This window comes from Salvelinus namaycush, chromosome 37 (genome assembly GCF_016432855.1).
Source record: "Salvelinus namaycush isolate Seneca chromosome 37, SaNama_1.0, whole genome shotgun sequence".
Lineage (NCBI taxonomy): Eukaryota > Metazoa > Chordata > Actinopteri > Salmoniformes > Salmonidae > Salvelinus > Salvelinus namaycush.
Genome location: NC_052343.1, coordinates 5,101,632 through 5,120,611, shown reverse-complemented (window position 1 = coordinate 5,120,611; position 18,980 = coordinate 5,101,632). Strand labels below are relative to the sequence as shown.

At 42.1% G+C, this 18,980-nt stretch overlaps 1 protein-coding gene across 1 annotated transcript in view; it reads left to right on the top strand.

The window, feature by feature from the left end:
- Nucleotides 1-18,980, top strand: part of LOC120031036 (ER membrane protein complex subunit 2) — a 59,768-nt gene that overhangs the window by 22,042 nt on the left and 18,746 nt on the right. The window contains exons 4-7 of the mRNA XM_038976574.1: nucleotides 941-1,026; nucleotides 8,722-8,779; nucleotides 17,961-18,046; nucleotides 18,414-18,473. Of these exons, the coding sequence (XP_038832502.1) occupies nucleotides 941-1,026; nucleotides 8,722-8,779; nucleotides 17,961-18,046; nucleotides 18,414-18,473 (290 nt within the window). The remainder of the gene's footprint in view (nucleotides 1-940; nucleotides 1,027-8,721; nucleotides 8,780-17,960; nucleotides 18,047-18,413; nucleotides 18,474-18,980) is intronic.

The following is an 18,980-nucleotide window of genomic DNA, read 5'->3' as shown; positions in this document are numbered from 1 at the left end:
TGCATTGCAAAGAATATTGGAGAAGACAAAACGAGATTACGTAAAGTTGTCCAATCACCTGCTCCCAGTGAGAAAGACCACGACTGTAGCTGGATAGGTCAAATGATCCGGGCTGCAGAACAGATTTTCCATCTCATCCAGGATATCGTTGGACGTGGCGATAACCATTCCTCACCTCTGCCATGAGTGTGTGAAAAAACAAACTCCAGTTCCCTCATAGGAACGGGAGGGGAAAAAACTCACCGTAAAGAGCATCCTGCCTCTCCTTTTTATAGTAGCAAGTGGTGAATTGTGGGTAGCCACAAGCCAACATGATCTTCAACCACGTCAACTGCTGATTTTCACATAATTTCTTCAGGACTGTGTTGTTGATCTTTTATCATGGATCCCATGAATGGAAACCAACTATCTCAATTGTCTGGGCGGACTGGATTGCATCATAAAAAACCCCACAAAAAACCCCCCACTGCATATGACATTTCAAAACCATTAATGTTTTACATGGATACAGTATATTTGTTTGTGTTTAAAGGGGCAGTGCGGTCAAAAATCGATTTTCTTTTTTTGTATGATATTTCCACACTGAGGTTGAAAAAACACTCAAATTGTGAATTTATGATAATGCCCTTTTAGTGTAAGAGCTTTTTGAAAAAAACTCCTGGAATGTCAGCCTTTTCAGTATGGAGTTTTTCCCCACAGCATGACAAAATCTGATCTGATTATTCTGAACACTGACCAGTTGCTGGTGTTGAACTTTTGTGACATTGTTTGAACAAAAAAAGTGATCACAGAGTGATAATTTGCGGTGATTTAAAAATACAATTACAAAGACTGCATGGGGGGCTTTAAGTAGTTGAAAGTGTACGTGCCCTGTACGCTTGTAACATGTTGCAGCCAGCCAACTCTAATTGCACCTCCCTTCTGCCCACTTCCCTTGCAGACTTGTCTACAGGAACTGAAGAGGCAGTTTCCAGGTAGCCAACGAGTGAAGCGATTAGCAGGCATGCGGCTGGAGGCTTTGGAAAAGTAAGCTTCAGAGTCTCTCATTTGTAACATGGCCGAAAGACTAAAGGGTAAATCCATTTGAGTTCAATCACTTTTTGACAGCATCCCTTTTGATTTGAACGAAACCTTCCATACATGCAGTTGAAGTCGGAAGTTTACATATACTTAGGTTGGAGTCATTAAACTAGTTTTTCAACCACTCAACAAATTTCTTGTTAACAAACTATAGCTTTGGCAAGTCGGTTAGGACATCTACTTTGTGCATGACACAAGTACATTTTCCAACAATTGATTACAGACTTTTTCACTTATAACTCACTGTATCATAATTCCAGTGGGTCAGAAGTCTACATACACTAAGTTGACTGTGCCTTTAAACAGCTTGAAAAATTCCAGAAAATGATGTCATGGCTTTAGAAGCTTCTGATAGGCTAATTGACATCATTTGAGTCAATTTGAGGTGTATCTGTGGATGTATTTCAAGGCCTACCTTCAAACTCTTTGCTTGACATCATGGGAAAATCAAAATAAATCAGCCAAGACCTCAGAAAAAGAATTGTAGACCTCCACAAGTCTGGTTCATCCTTGGGAGCAATTTCCAAACGCCTGAAGGTACCACGTTCATCTGTACAAACAATAGTACGCAAGTATCAACACCATGGGACCACGTAGCCGTTATACCGCTCAGGAAGGAGACGCGTTCTGTCTCCTAGAGATGAACGTACTTTGGTGTGAAAAGTGCAAATCAATCCCAGCACAACAGCGAAGGACCATGTGAGAACGCTGGAGGAAACGGGTGCAAAATTATTTATATCCACAGTAAAACGAGTCCTATATCGACATAACCTGAAGGCCGCTCAGCAAGGAAGAAGCCACTGCTCCAAAACCGCCATAAAAAAACCAGGCTACGGTTTGCAACTGCACATGGGGACAAAGATCGTACAGTTTGAAGAAATGTCCTCTGGTCTGATGAAACAAAAATAGAACTGTTTAGCCATAATGACCATCGTTATGTTTGGAGGAAAAACGGGGAGACTTGCAAGCTGAAGAACACCATCCCAACCGTGAAGCACGGGGGTGGCAGCATCATGTTGTGGGGGTGCTTTGCTGCAGGAGGGACTGGTGCACTTCACAAAATAGATGGCATCATGAGGAAGAACAATTATGTGGATATATTGAAGCAACATCTGTAGACATCAGTCAGGAAGTTAAAGCTTGGTTGCAAGTGGGTCTTCCAAATGGACATTGACTCCAAGCATACATCCAAAGTTGTGGTAAAATGGCTTAAGGACAACAAAGTCAAGGTATTGGAGTGGCCATCACAAAGCCCTGACTTCAGTCCTATAGAAAATTTGTGGGCAGAACTGAAAAAGCGTGTGCGAGCAAGGAGGCCTACAAACCTGATTCAGTTACACCAGCTCTGTCAGAAGGAATGGGCCAAAATTCACCCAACTTATTGTGGGAAGCTTGTGGAAGGCTACCCGAAAAGTTTGACCCAAGTTAAACAATATAAAGGCAATGCTACCAAATACTAATTGAGTATGTAAACTTCTGACCCACTGGGAATGTGATGAAATAAATAAAAGCTGAAATAAATAATTATCTTTTTACTATTATTCTGACTTCACATTCTTAAAATAAAGTGGTGATCCTAACTGACCTAAGACAGGGAATATTTACTAGGATTAAATGTCAGGAATTGTGAAAAACTGAGTTTAAATGTATTTGGCTAAGTTGTATGTAAACTTCCGACTTCAACTGTGTTTGCCCATTGCAGAAGTGCTCAGAAAGTGACTTTGGACATGAATGCCAAAACATTCAAGAGATAAAGGTGCTCGGTTGACTGCATTCAGTTGTGCAACTGACTAGGTGTCCCCTTTCCCTTTCATTTCCCTTTCAAAGTTGACCCATTGAGACATCCATGTCTTCATCACTGGAAAAGAAAAACAGTTGAGATTTATAGAATTTAAAAGCTTACAAACAGGGCTGTCAAACTATTTTATAATGATTTTTTTTTAAATCTAAAAAAAACGCATCTCAATGCTAGAGGCGTCACTACAGACACCCTGGTTCAAATCCAGGCTGTATCACAACCGGCCATGATTGGGAGTCCCATAGGGCGACGCACAATTGGCCCAGCGTCGTCCGGGTTTTGCCGGTGTAGGCCGTCGTTGTAAATAAATATTTGTTCTGAACTGACTTGCCTAGTGAAATAAAGGTTAAATAAAAACCCTATTTTACATAATCTAAGGTTTTTGTGTTGTCACGCCATCAGTTGAGAGACAACATTCTCTTGAACACAGGTTGGTTGTCATGTTTTGGCTGATAAATGTACTAAAATGGGAATAACATTTCAACTTTCAAATGGTACCACAAAGATGGTTGGAGTTCCACACATCAGAGAATGTTGAGTTGAATTGGAATATGTTATTTTAAATTATACTGTCAATCCTCCATAAAAACCTATTGGAATCATAGAAGTGTAGATACTGTAATAGAAAAGGCATGAGATTCGCTGGTGGGTGGACCCGTGGTCATATTTGTGGCAGTAATTAGAAATAAAAATGTCAATTCATTTGACATTTCGATGATGTACTGGCTAAATTGCAGTAGTCTGAAGGGATTTGTCCATTATATGAATTATATTGCTATGCTTGAAATAACACTAGGGCTGTCCCCTACAAAAAAAAAGTGTTTTATTTATTTAAAAAAAAATGTTAATGTGTATATTTCCATATAGACACACCCTATAATAAAATCAACTATATGTACTGTGCTTGTCTGATGCTTTAACCCTTCACACTCGTACCCGTATACGGGTTTAAAATGGAAGATTTGGGCACTAATAAGCGCCTAAATTGGAACGTAGTGGCTGTACAGTAACATGCTAGAGCTCTGACTGACAGCCGTTCTAAATTTGAGCACCGCGCACGACAAGAAGTTGCCCCTTCCCTCCCAGTAATTGGGCAACTTTTGCAAAAGAATGTGTTGTGTGAGGGAGAGAAATGCTATAAATTAAGATGAGACATTGAAGATTATAATAAATACCTCATTGTTGTCATACAAGCTAGCCAAACACCCGTCAGTCCAAATGTGCACTTCACGTTTCCAAATCTTAAAACTCATCAACATTTGTGATCACTATGTTTGATGTAGGGTTACAAGATGACATGGCTTGTTCTGAACAGAATGAGCCTATGTTTGTTGTGAAGAAAATTTTCAGCGGTATACCGTTTTACGTTTATACCGTATACCGTTTTACGGTATACTGAAACCTCTGTACTTTTTCGATACTATAACATGAAAAACGGTTAGGTACTAGAATTGTTGTTACTTTCGGTACTTCTGGCCTTCGCAGATTCTAACATTTACGCTCTGGAAGTTGCCGGTAATGGGCTACACGATAAGTCTTGTTTTAACTATATTTGAGAAAATGAAGAGTTATGTTGTTTAACATGCAAACCAGGATTGCGTACCGAAGATGGTTTCAGAACGGCAGAGAGCGACCGCTGTCCAATGCGGAAGAAAGCACTCAGTGAAGATTCAGTTCATCACCTTGGAGAGCTCCACTGCAGTGGCCACTGACAAGCATATACAATCTGCCAACTAGAATCTGCAACTCGAAAAACAAAGTAGGCTAATTTACTGTTTTCAAGTGTTATGTCTTGTTCGTTGTCCAACTATGGTAAGCTGTTTGCAGGTTTTGCATTCCTCTTTTTTGGCGTCATCCTTAACTACAATGAAATGCTGCCGTACTGCAGACTTTTAAAAGATATTTTGTCTTAAGTAGGCCTAATAGAGCCCCACAATGGAGGTGTCATAATACCCATAAAACCTAGCGGTCAAATGGGGAAATGGTTTCCACCATTCATTTTTTCCATAGGAATTTTTTTTAACACTTAAAATAGGGGCTGTGTTTAGTGTAGGCTTTACCCTGGCGTGACGTTTTGATAACTATGTAAATCTCTCTCGGACAAGTTGACTTTTATCAATATATTCGGCTCTATTTCCACAAATAAAATTTATTGAACGCTTGAATTAATGTGTTTTTGATGGTTTTTTTTTGTTTTACATATAGCCTACAGTAACATCAACTAATGAAAATTATTATTATAATAAAAAAAAAAATCTGTTACCTATTCTGTTACCATTTGTTTTTCAACAGGACAATGACCCAACACACCTCCAGGCTGTGTAAGGGCTATTTAACCAAGAAGGAGAGTGATGGAGTGCTGCGTCAGATGACCTGGCCTCCACAATCCTCCGACCGAACCCAATTGAGATGTTTTGGGATGAGTTGGACCGCAGAGTGAAGGAAAAGCAGCTAACAAGTGCTCAGCATATGTGGGAACTCCTTCAAGACTTTTGGAAAATAATTCCAGGTGAAGCTGGTTGAGAGAATGCCAAGAGTGTGCAAAGCTGTCATGAAGGCAAAGGGTGGCTACTTTGAAGAATCAAAAATATAAAATATATTTAGGTTTGTTTAACAATAGGACAACAGTCTCGATAGCACTTCACCAATCTGGACTTTATGGGGAGAGTGGCCAGACGTAAGCCACTCCAGAGGAAAAAGCACAAGACTGCATGCCTGGACTTTGCAAAAAGGCACATGAGAGAGGATAAGGCAGCATCATGCTATGGGGATTCTTTTCAGTGGCAGGGACTGGGAGACTGGTAAGGGTAGAGGGAACAATTAAGGGAGCCAAATACAGGCAAATCCTTGATGAGAACCTGCTTTAGAGTGCAAACGACCTTAGACTGTGGCAAAGATTTATATTCCAACAGGACAATGGCCCTAAGCATACAGCCAAAGCAACGCTGGAATGGCTTCAGAACAAGAATGTGAAAGTCCTTAAGTGTCCCAGCCAAAGCCCAGACTTGAATCCCATTTGAAAATCTGTGGAAATACTTGAAGATTGCTGTTCACTGCCGCTCCCCATCTAACTTAACAGATTTTGAGAGAATCTGCAAGAAAGAATGGTAAAAAAAATCCAGATGTGCAAAGCTGATAGACATACCCAAGACGACTTAAAGCTGTAATCGCCGCTCAAAGGTGCTTCTACAAAGTATTGACTGTGATATTTCTGTATTTAATTTTCAGTCAATTTGCAAAAATGTCTAAAAACACATTTTCACTTTGTCATTATGTGTTATTGTGTGTAGATGGGTGAGAAATCGATTTAATCCATGTTGAATTCAGGCTGTAACACAACAAAATGTGGAATAAGTCAAGGAGTATGAATACTTTCTGAAGACACTGGATGTCTTCGAGCAATGGTTCCCAACCTTTTTCACTTACTGAACCAACAATTGCATGTTTCTCTGCCCACAGTACCCCTGAATTACACCCCCCCCCCCCCCCAATGTGCATTTTTATCAGTAACCCTATGGTCTCATGGTTCTTCTCAAGTACCCCCTGTGGATAGGCCAATTACCCCCAGGGGTCCTAGTACCCCTGGTTGGGAACCACTGTCTTAGAGTGATTGACAGTGCCATCCCCTCGGCCTCTGCAATGGATAAGTCCGCTGAGACAGGCACAAGTCAGACGTGTCTCGTGTGCCATCAAAAAATGTAAACGATTTGCGACCGCATGACTAAAAATATCTCTGTCGACCAACAGCCTATAGACCAAACAATCGACCTGTCGACTAAATGGGGTCAGCCCTAAATGGCACTCACCCTGTATTCAAGAGCATGTTGTGTCTCAACCGATGGCGGGCACAACACAAAAACCTCAGATGTGAAATAGGGTCTAAGCTACAACATATGCGAATATGCAAGGAAATCTGAAGTTTGTGTTTTTAGACAATTGATGTTAAAGGTTTTATTTATTTTTATTATAAAACCTTTTTTTCAATAAATAATTAAAGTTTGACCACTTTTTGTAAGCTTTTAAATTCTCAAACTCAACCGTTGATCTTTTCCAGTGATGAAGACATGGATGTTGCATGGTATGGAAAATGGTTGCACTTTGAGCACCTTTATCTTCTGAATGTTTTGGCATTCAGGTCCAAAAAGTCACTTTCTGACCACTTTTTCCAAGGGCAAACGTATGGAAAGTTTAGTTCTAATCAAAAGGGATGCTGTCAAAAAGTGATTGAATTAAACAGAATTTACCCTATAGGCCCATGGTAAAGGGGGGTGGGGTGTACTGTAGATCCTAAGTGGTACGATGGTCTGTGTGTGTGTGTGTGTGTGTGTGTGTGTGTGTGGTGGGCTCTCTGTTTGTGTTGGAAACAACCATTCCACTGGCAAAAAGGGGGAGAAAAAATAAGTGAATGTTTCAGTGCTCGGCCCTTTTAGCCTGAGCGAGGGATTCCCCAGGAAGGAAGTGGTTTGCTCCCACTGCTATTCTGGGGGTCCCTCAATCTTCAGTTTTTTCAAATTTTTTCATTCTCTTGTGCTTTTCGTCTCCGAGCCGAGAGGCGAGGCCTTGCCTGCCGGTAAACATTGACACGCCACCACAGTTTCAGCTTTGTTTCTTCTAAGCACGGTTTATTTTCAAATCTGCAAATGTGATTCATAAAAACAGAAAGGGTACAAGATAAACACAGTATTTTGGACTGGAACTGGAGTAAGGGTAATTCCATCTGTTTACCACCCCTGATCACCATGACTCGTTTATCGGTTATGTCAGAGTTGATGTGATAATTGAGAATGATTGCTCCTGCACTGTCAGATTAAATAAATGGCACACTGGCCTCTAATTGGCTTCAGGCGGAAGTACACTGGAATGAAACGGCTTCAAACAACTAACTATCCCCCACCCCCGACACACACACACACACACACACACACACACACACACACACACACACACACACACACACACACTGTGTCTCGTTGAGCCCACCCCCCAGTAAATAAAGCATATCAAAGTGGCTCAGGAGTGGTTGCCTGGTGCCATCTGAAATCTCCCAGAGTGCAGTTGAGTAGTAAAGTGGATGTGAGGGAAGGAGTGGCACTGGAAGTGGGGCTGCTCACTGCTAATGGGAAACAGAGTTGCTTCTGTTGTAGGTTGTGGTGGGCAGAACAGGTTTTGATCATGGAGCCCCGGCTTTTTGGCCGCTAAACCGTTAGCATTGCAGTTCGCCTCTAATAAAAAAAACAAGTTCAAAATCATCCCTGCGGACCCATGATTTGACATGACAAGTGAAGTGAACACGCCTCCCCACCTCCCTGTTGCCAGGAAATTTCTGCATGGTTTGATATTTACAGTTCATAACTCACTCATTTTAAACAGAATCGTATGGATTCCCACTTTTGCCTCGTAACTTTAAAACACACATTGTGTAACTCTGATCAGACTTGTATGTAATGGAAGGTAGCCTATTATTCTACACGGCTCAAAAGAAAGGCCTTTAAAAACGAAACTGAACAGATTGATTCGATTCACCTTTAAACAAATCAAAGGCTATAATTGTGTGTACACTCTTCAAATCAGTGTGCTTCCCTGCTCTTATGTACTGGTTTCTTAACGCATTGTTAAGTGGCGTAAGCCTCTCACAACGCAGGCTATTTGAGCAGCAACAGTAATGACTGTTCCTCTTTTAGATCACTGCTGATTTTGGCAAGGGTTCACGGTGTAACCATAGAGACCGGCTGCATTGTGTACAGAAACTTGATTGCCTTGAACTCTGTTTGATTTCCCCACCGCCTAATTTGTCTTGACTGGTGAGTCCTTTTTTTTCTTCTCTTCTCTTCTGCCTTTTGAAGGTACGAGGATGCCAGCAAGCAGTATGATTCAATACTGCAAGACGATCCCACCAATACGGTAAGTGAGGAAAAACACACACTTATTCTTATTTTGTTACAGTTGTTGTCCAAACTTTTTGGACAGCTTTTGAATCTGCTGTAAAGTTTTGGTATTAGTAGTGCGAGTTTGCTTAGTTAAACTCCCCTTGGCCTTTTTGACCTCAACCACATTGTTGATCAGGCTCTCACCCACACAAATGACAAGTGTTTGAGGGAGGGGGGGGGGTCTAAGGCAGAGTTGGACATGTTGGGTGGAACTAAGGCTAAACTAAATGCCTGCTCTTTGAAGACGGTGATATACAGGTAGTTCTTAGACCCCTTCTGGGGTGAGCAGGACTGTGCTTCTGTATTACGTCCTCCATTACCGTCGTGAAAATGCTTATCAGTCCGAGTACGTTTTCATAATTTAGTGGTATTAAATTGGCGCCTGTGTATTTTCGTTAGTCATCATGTACATTATTTATCACACGCGCACAGCATACATAACCTTGTTTGAGGAGCGGAATAGCCAATCACCTGTAAAACGAGAGTAGCTCCTCAGAAAGCTGGTACTGGAGTGAAACCAGGGAGATCGTTCAAGTTTGACTTCTAAATTGGACGTCTATCCATGTCTTTGGGGCAACAGTGAGCGCTATTACCATGTTGTTTTGGTTTTGCTAGGGTGTTGTGGACGGGAATGGGGGATGTGCTAATCCCAAGACTCTGGATTAGAAGGTTCTGTGTTCTATCCCAGTGGTGGACACAAAAAAAAAAAAAAAAAAAATGTATTTTTTATGGTTTCGTTTTAGCCCTTTCCCAAACTTTAACCCTTACCTGTTCCATTCGGGAATGAGTGCCTAAACATAATCCTTCTAAATTTGACATTTGAAGAAATGGAACAATACAGAACAGCAGGATCAACCCAAGGTGTCAAAAGCACTTTGAAATGTAACGTTTGGAGCAACTTCGAAATTTGGTGTTTGGAGAAACGTGGATAAACGTTTAATTCTGCACTGAGACTGTGAGAGCGAAACATGCTTTTGTAAGCCCACGGCTACGATTTTGATGGCTATGATTTAAAAAGAGCTAATATTTTTGTTTATCTCAACTCATAATTAAAACGCGCCTCCCTTTCGTCATTTGAGTGCATAGGCTCTAGTCAACGGTAGACAGGTTATCAGCGCGTCACCCACCATTTTGCAATGTAAGCATGAGGCAGTATAATTGTTTGAAACCTGAACGGTTTACTTTACTTCAAATAATGAGGCAAAGTAGCCTAGTAGCCAAAATCCATCCATAGAAACGTGGAAGCAATTATTTTGACTTCCTCATGCCATTAAACAGCATTTTTCTCCTGTTCTATTGGTTTTCATAACTTTCTTTTGTTGTCCAGAAGCCAGACACCATCCTAGTTGTTGCTATTAGAGTCCCCCTCGTTCTATCTTTCTAACTGAGATTTTCATCTGTCACATGTGGAACCGCTTGCGTTAGGTGTGCTGTTTAGAACGGAGTTTTCCGCAAATTGAATTTAGAAAATGCCGTTTTATTAGCTGCTTCATTACTGGAGTTCCATGTTTAATAATAGGCTATAGCCTTTTGACTGAAAGATGATAGGCTTGCTATTGTTGCATGGTTCTCTTAATGAAAAAGTTCAATTTCTTGTATGCATGCATAGTATTTTCTGTTAGTCACAATTTTACTGTTGGGGTCGGTTAGTCGACAGCAGAATTGATCGAAATGTGCATCCCTCCTTCAGGTGCAAAGCCCAGCGTTCATTTCTAAACAGTAGAAACAGATACAGGGAGCCGTTTTACTTTTACTCAAGTTCTTGTTATATTATATCTTAGGCCCATGCACAGTGCACTGTGAGATTTGTAGAGCATCTGGGCTGTTACTTTCCCACTATCTTGATCGCCACTTGCTGTATCAGTTCTATCCATATGTTGTCTTTTGTGTGTCATATGTATAACTGTCTATCTGCCAATTAGTCTGCATTATCATAGTGATGTAGCAAAACTGTTTTTCCCACAAAAACAATTCCAACAAATGCAACGCTCTGGTTTACACAGCAGTTAACCATTTGAGTCCGTCAGATTCTAAATGGGTATAGCCTTTAGATATACACAATTGTTGCCTTAAGTTCCATACAGTCTTCTCTCAATTTATATTGAATTTCAGCTGAATCACTTGCAAGACCATGTCTATCCAGTGTTCTGCCAATCCCTGACCACCAACCCAAAACACATTGTACCTGCTGTTAATTGTTTCCATAAGGACATGTGGCCACGCAAGAAAATACATGTTTTAAAGGGTTTTCAAAAGAAACCATGACCTTATTTGTTTTGGCAGTCCTCCTGTAGACGTTCAACAAGCTTCTGCGTTGCCCCCGACACATGGACTTGCTTAGATATATTAAACATTTTCTCTTGGCTGGCAAAGTGTGAGAGACGAAGCATCAACATTTGTTCTTTGGACACCATGTGAGGATTATGCACCTCAGCGACTGTCTGTTTCAAACAAACGGAGGCCTTGCTGACAAAATCAATAAACTTGGGTATGCTCTGATGCAGTCACCTCCCCTTCTTTCTGGTGTGGAAGAATTGCCCCCTCATCTCTATCGGTTCCCTGGAGTGTAACTGTCTGCTCCCCCTCGTTCAGACCCCTTTACACCTTCTTCACTTTGTCATTTACCGTCATTCTTTATTTTACTCTGTTTCTGTTGGACAAAACCAGTCACACTGTTCGTTCTTCTATTAAAATGAGAGATCTATTTGTTTTACACAGGTTAGATCCACCATGTCCTATTTCAATTATAAGCACATTGAATACTCTGTCATGGAAGACAAGGCAGGTGGTGGGAAGGGCAAGTTAGTTTGTATAGGCCGTGATGCCTCCAGAGCAACTGATTTTGGTCGTGAAGTTGCCAGTGTAGGCACTTCCACAACCTCAGCAATAAATATACTGAACAAAAATATAAACGCGACATGTAAATTGTTGGTTTCACGAGCTGAAATAAAAGGTCCCAGAAATGTTCCATACGCACAAAAAGCTTATTTCTTTCCAATGTGTTGACATCCCTGTTAGTGAGCATTTCTTCTTTGCCTAGATAATACATCAACCTGACAGGTATGGCAGATCAAGAATCTGATTAAACAGCATGATCATTACAATAAAAGGCCACTCTACAATGTGCAGTTTTGTCACACAACACAATGCCACATATGTCTCAAAATGTGACACAGTGTGTCAATGGTAACACATTTGTGTAGGAAATGAAGAAAATTATTAAAATTAGGTTTGGGATGTATCCAAATTGTCATACCTTTTTATACCGACCTTGTGCCTTACAATCCGAAGGTTAGCCGTGCTAATAACTACATGTAAAATCTCATAGAGAATAGTAACTAAATGCTAACGAGCAGATTGCAAACATTTTATACAGTCTCTGACCTAAAATATACAAGTAAAGTATAGAAGTAACAAAAAAATGCTACTCACAGTTTGCTGCACGCACAAAACAAATATTACAAAGCAAGGCTCTTGATCCAGGAAGGGATTCTCTGCTGTTAACAGGCGAAGCTTGATTTTGGAAGAAGCTAACCACTTAGCTAGATACAGTGCCTTGCAAAAGTATTCATCCCCCTTGGCGTTTTTCCTATTTTGTTGCATTACAATCTGTAATTTAAAGGGATTTTTATTTGGATTTCATGTAATGGACATACACAAAATAGTCCATATTGGTGAAGTAAAATGGAAAAAATAAAGTTTCAAAAAATTATTTAAAAAAAAAAAAAAACGGAAAAGTGGTGCGTGCATATGCATTCACCCCCTTTGCTATGAAGCCCCTAAATGAGATCTGGTGCAGCCAATTACCTTCAGAAGTCACATAATTAGATTGCACACAGGTGGACTTTTATTTAAGTGTCACATGATCTCAGTATATATGCACCTGTTCTGAAAGGCCCCAGAGTCTGCAACACCACTAAGCAAGGGGCATCACCAAGCAAGCGGCACCATGAAGACCAAGGAACTCTCCAAACAGGTCAGGGACAAAGTTGTGGAGAAGTACAGATCAGGGTTGGGTTCTAAAAAAATATCAGGAACTTTGAATATCCCACGGAGCACCATTAAATCCATTTTTTTTAAATGGAAAGAATATGGCACCACAACAAACATGCCAAGAGAGGGCCGTCCACCAAAACTCACAGACCAGTCAAGGAGGGCATTAATCAGAGAGGCAACAAAGAGACCAAAGATAACCCTGAAGGAGCTACAAAGCTCCACAGCGGAGATGGGAGTATCTGTTCATAGGACCACTTTAAACCGTACACTCCACAGAGCTAGGCTTTACGGAAGAGTAGCCAGGAAAAAAAACATTGCTTAAAGGAAAAAATAAGCAAACACTTTTGGTGTTCGCCAAAAGGCATGTGGGAGACTCCTCAAATATATGGAAGAAGGTACTCTGGTAAAATTGAGCTTTTTGGCCATCAAGGAAAACGCTATGTCTGGCGCAAACCCAACACCTCTCATTACCCCGAGAACAACATCCCCACAGTGAAGCATGGTGGCAGCATCATGCTGTGGGGATGTTTTTCATCGGCAGGGACTGGGAAAATGGTCAGAATGGAAAGAATGATGGATGGCGCTAAATACAGGGAAATTCTTGAGGGAAACCTGTTTGTCTTCCAAAGATTTGAGACTGGGTTGGAGGTTCACCTTCCAGCAGGACAATGACCCTAAGCATACTGCTAAAGCAACACTCGACTGGTTTAAGGGGAAACATTTAAATGTCTTGGAATGGTCTAGTCAAAGCCCAGACCTCAATCCAATTGAGAATCTGTTGTATGACTTATAGATTGCTGTACACCAGCGGAACCCATCCAACTTGAAGGAGCTGGAGCAGTTTTGCCTTGAAGATTGGGCAAAAATCCCAGTGGCTAGATGTGCCAAGCTTATAGAGACATACCCCAAGAGACTTGCAGCTGTAATTGCTACAAAAGGTGGCTCTACAAAGTATTGACTTTGGGGAGTGCATAGTAATGCACGCTCAATTTTCCATTTTTTTGTCTTATTTCTTGTTTGTTTCACCCCAAAAAATATTTTGCATCTTCAAAGTGGTAGTAGGCATGTTGTGTAAATCAAATGATACAAACCCCTCCCCAAAATACAGGTTGTAAGCAACAAAATAGGAAAAATGCCAAGGGTGTGAATGCTTTCGCAAGCCACTGTAGCTAGCTAGCTACTAAATTAGAAAACCACATGCACAACTGCAGAGCATTTAGCACATTCTAGGCAGTTAACTTAATAATTATAAGATATCTAGCAGGCAAACATTTAGTTGTGAATTCCTGTAACTAGATCACCTGGTGCGTGCTGCACAACGGTGAGTGACTCACAAGGCTCCGGTCTCTCGTTGTCTGCTTGTAAACAAACACCACGTGACTGGGGACTACCGGTAAGCTCCGTAATGAAAAATGATGTTGCAGGTGAAATGAAGAACACAATCTTTTTTTCTTTTTCTAACATATTACACAAGTTGACTGCAGGTATTTACTTAAAAAGTACCTGCAAATATTCAAATGTATAAATAAAAAAAAGTCAAATAAATGGTTTTGCCGGTATTGAAAAAACATCCCGTGGCCATTTCCAAATACCCTGGTATACCGTCAAAAATGTTAGCCTAAACTGAACTTGGAAAGGCAGAGTGTAAAATCAGCCTTCGCAAAGGATAATGTTTTAGGTAGACTTCGCTGAAAGTCTACCGGGTTCTGAATTATCAAAGGCTTTCTAGAAGCTTTACTTATGACACATAATAGTTTACTTAATGGGTAAACTGGTTCAAATATCCATTGCCCTAATCATTCTTTGGGTTGTGAGATCTTCTCCAATGGGAAATGGGAGGTGCCTCTTGGGAATAGTACCCTTGTGGGAATGGTGGGTACTAGTACTCGCTAGCCAATCAGAGCACCACCCAGGCGATGTCCTGGGGATGTGATCGGTCCGTTTCCTGATCTCCAAAGGCTGGGTGGTTGTCATCCGTAACACCAGTGCCCTTTCGGTTAAACCTGAGGGCGGGAATGGAAACAGGTCCTCACTGAACCCTGGTGTCTTCCAGACCAGCTTTTTCCCACCAACCCTTCCTGGCTTGTGAGGGTGTGGTGTGGACGGGGGCTGACATCATTTAGGTCACCTGTCTTTGAATGAAGGATCTCCACTGCTCCCAGTCCAGCATGTTCTCTAACATGTTCTGTATGATGAGGGAGGGGATGGAGCTCAAAGAAATGGCGGAAAATTGGCAACCACAGCAAGGACTTGTGAGGCATCCCAGCATGCCGAGCTGGAGATTGGAAACTGAGCTGTTGTAATTACAGGCTGTGGAATAGATGTGGTACCCATTAACCAAAATTGTTGAATCAACAGAAATTGCTCAAGGTTTCTCTGCCATGGCGGTGTCCAAAGAATGTGTCGAACTCTTAGCCCTTCCATAGTTTTATTGTGTTCCAATACCTACAGCAATGATCTGGAGAATTTCTCGTCTGCTTGCGTAAATGCATTTTTGTGCTTCTCTCATCTTTTTTTCTTTAAGAACTTTGGCTAAAAAGCTAGAGCCTCGCCTAGTGTCTGTCTACCACATTTTCATACAAAAGGTAACTTCATGAATTATTCATTCAGAGTCCAAATGACACTGGATGATTCATCTGTTAAATGGAATTCCGACCCTCATTTTATCGTTATTGTTGTGTAGGAACACAGCTCGTATTTATTGAGAAAGTAATTGAGGTCACCGAGAATCCCTTACTGAGGCTGAACGGGAATTGTATGCAATTAGAGTGTAGGACAAGATCATTTTTACAGAGGTCAAGATGCACTCAGATGTCTATTGAAATTGAAAATATTGGCTCTTTGCAACCATATGATTTAGGCACTATTTAGACAATGCTTCTGTATTTGATTTCTGGATGCCTTGGTATACTTTGATTCCAAGTAATACAAGTAAAACTCTTAGGCATTTGAAACATCTGTGTAACAGTTTTTTATTATTTTTATTACTGTAAACAAATGTTTGATACCTTGCATTAATACCTTCGTCTACTAGCTATTTCACAACAGCGGCACATAACGTCGTTCATGGCCCCCCCCCCTTATTTTTCTCTGTATTCTTCTCTCCATCTCTTTTCCCTCCATTCTCGACCCCTCCATCTCTCCCTCCATGTATGTTATTTAACATTATTATAACAGCCTATCTTAGGTGTCCAGCGTTGTCCTCGCAGTCAGAGCCTGGGTTGTGGTGAGTCCTTCTCAGTTTAGAGCCAGGGGTGATTTAAAAAAAAAAAATCCAGTGCTCTGAGTGCTCCTCGAGAACCGTAATTAAAAAAGAATCATGACAACGGTGGGATTATCCCTGCTGCCAGGTTCGTCTGGATCATTAGTTTGGAGAGAGCGAGAGAGCGAGAGGAAGAGCGGTTTGGAAGAGCTCCGCATTTAATAAAGTTCTGTGTGACTCCTTCGCGGCTACCAACTTCCATATGTTCTGAGTGAGCCCCAAGTGGTTCTTTATCAGGAAAGAAGGACTGGGAGAGAAGAGAGGAAGGGGGAAAGGGAGGAGAGTGGGGTAGGCCTACAATTGCAAGAATCACACTGGAAGTTGGTGTTCTGACAGATTTTTGGTATCGGGACGGGGCGAAATACACATGTTAGCAATTTGGTTGGAAGTGAGTAAAAATTCCTTAATCTCACATAGCATCAAGCCCCAGTAGAATATGGTCCATGTAGAATAGTTTGATATTTTGAGGAGATATGTGTTTTATGGGTAGAGGGGGGAGAGAGGAGGAAGTTGGTGCGACCCCCCCCCCCCCCAAACTCACTCCGATTGCTCTATAAATGCATCCTTTTGAATAATATTTACTTGATGATGCTTGTGTTTAATTGTGTGAGGACCACTCTCAAACATCAATTCACATGGTATGTGTTTATTTTAGAACAAATGCAAACAGTAATACAGGTCAACAATAATCTAGATATTTATTTTAAAAAATTGCTGACTTTACATTAGTGTGTGGGTGTGTTGTGTAAGTAAGCACCATAGCCAGGCTGTAGTGCAGGTCCCTGTTTCAGGGTGATGGATAAGTGGATTTATTGTGACGGCGGTGTCAGTGGATTCCCAGATTTATGGCGGCTCAGACGTGACTCATGCACAGCCCTCAATGGCTTTGGTTATGAGTGTGGGAGAAAGGAAGCCCCACTCAATCAAATGCCAGTCCATAAATAAAATGGGCCGTGGCAGGCAGGGCAGCACCATTCTAATGGCAACAGCAGCCCGCATACACCCTCCAAAACGCCGCCTGGAAAAGTCCGAGGAGCGGGCGTAATACTTTCTGATTCAGATTGATGAGAATCTAATCCACTTTAAGGTCACTTCAACATCAAAGTGAAAGAGAAGGCAATTGGAGGCTGATGTAAGTTAGCGTGGCTTCACAAGCTCATTCTGAATGCGCTGGCCGTTGGGTTTTGGGGTAAAGGCGCTGTTTTCCCCACTTAGACGGGGATGACTCACCACTTTATCTCAGACACTACGCTCGCACACGCCGACTCAAACATCGACTCATGATTTGTGTTCTTCTTTCCACAGATATAGCCTAGCTAACCATTACCTCTTATGAGATGCTGGCACATCAATTTAAAGTTGCCCCGTAACAATGTCAATAATAGTAGGGACATCAGCATTTTAAGTAGCGAGGCTTCTCACCGCTGTGGAAGAACTGTAACAGAAAAGTGCTCAGTAAGGCTGGTTCATGCAGTCAATATCTCTCTCCTAAATGAAGATATCTCTTAACTGAAATCATTTGGTACTGAACATCACCACTTCACATCAACGCTGTTGGCTGATGATTCCGTAGAGAAAATGTAAAATCCCGATTCCCACCACTCCAGTCCTCCCCTCCATAGACTTGGCGTTCTGTGAACTGATGGTCCCTATTCCCAAGGGGCTCGGCCAGGAGCAGAGAGGGGGGTAGCTTTGACCAACATCCCATACCCCACCCCCCCAACTTCCACCTGAGCACAGTTCCAAGACTACCGAACTCATTTAACACATACCCTCCTCCCTACTCTCTCTCCTCTCCCTTTTATTTGTGTGAGCTCTGAGGAGACCCCCCTCTCCTCGGTCAAACACTTGAGGAGCTAAGACCTTACTAATCCTCTGTTGACGCCGATCTCCACAGGCGGCGAGGAAGAGGAAGATCTCGATTCTGAAGGCCCAGGGGAAGAGCGCCGAGGCCATCCGCGAGCTCAACGAGTATCTGGAGCAGTGAGTAGTGTTTTACAAGGGGATTTGGACGATCTCCTCACACGCACCTCCCCTGGCCTTTTTAATTAAAAGGGGGTTTGCATTCGATTTGATCCGGGCTGGGCCACAACCTGTCCACGAGACCCCCTCAACTCGACTCCATCTTGAGAGCTCTGCCTCTCTGTCCTGTCCGTCTCTGTTAGCCTAGTTATATAATGCCACGATTTCTGGTTTGATTTGAAACGTGGAGATTTCAGCTATCGTACTATATATTAGAGAGGTTATTGCTGATGATCCTCTCGCTAATAAGGGTTCTAAACAGCATGGTGTGATGGTGCTGAACTGCATCCTCAACGGGAGACTTCCTAAATGTCTCACTGTTTTACAGGTTCGTCGGGGACCAGGAAGCGTGGCACGAGCTGTCGGAACTCTACATCAACGAGCACGAGTAATCATCGCATTTCTTTATCACATTAGTTTACCTCGTCATCGACATCATCACTTGTGATGTTTTCGACTGACTTATTATTCCAGTGGTGAGAAAAAACCGGTGTGACCGTTCCAGGTTTGAGTGTTGTGGGTTATTCTCGACTCTAGTGCTTTGCCAGCACTCCCTGGTGTCAAGACCTGGAGACAGCACCTTATCATACCTGTCAGCTTCTAACAGACTCGGGGGGGCGGGACGGACTGGGGAGTGTCTGTAAGCAGTAACTCCTCTCTCCCAGTCTGACGGCTTGATCCCAGAGGGGGATGTATTAGGATGGGCACAATGGAGAGGGGCGTTGAAATGCCGAACTCAGCCAGGGGTCCGCATTGAGCCCCTGTCTATGTTTGTCACATGGAGAGGAGGGTAATAGGATTTTGACCCTAAGCCCCCCGCTCATACATATGGGGGTAAGACAACCCCCTACTGATATCTCTGTTGCCAGGGGTAATTGTCAGCCTCCCAAGACAA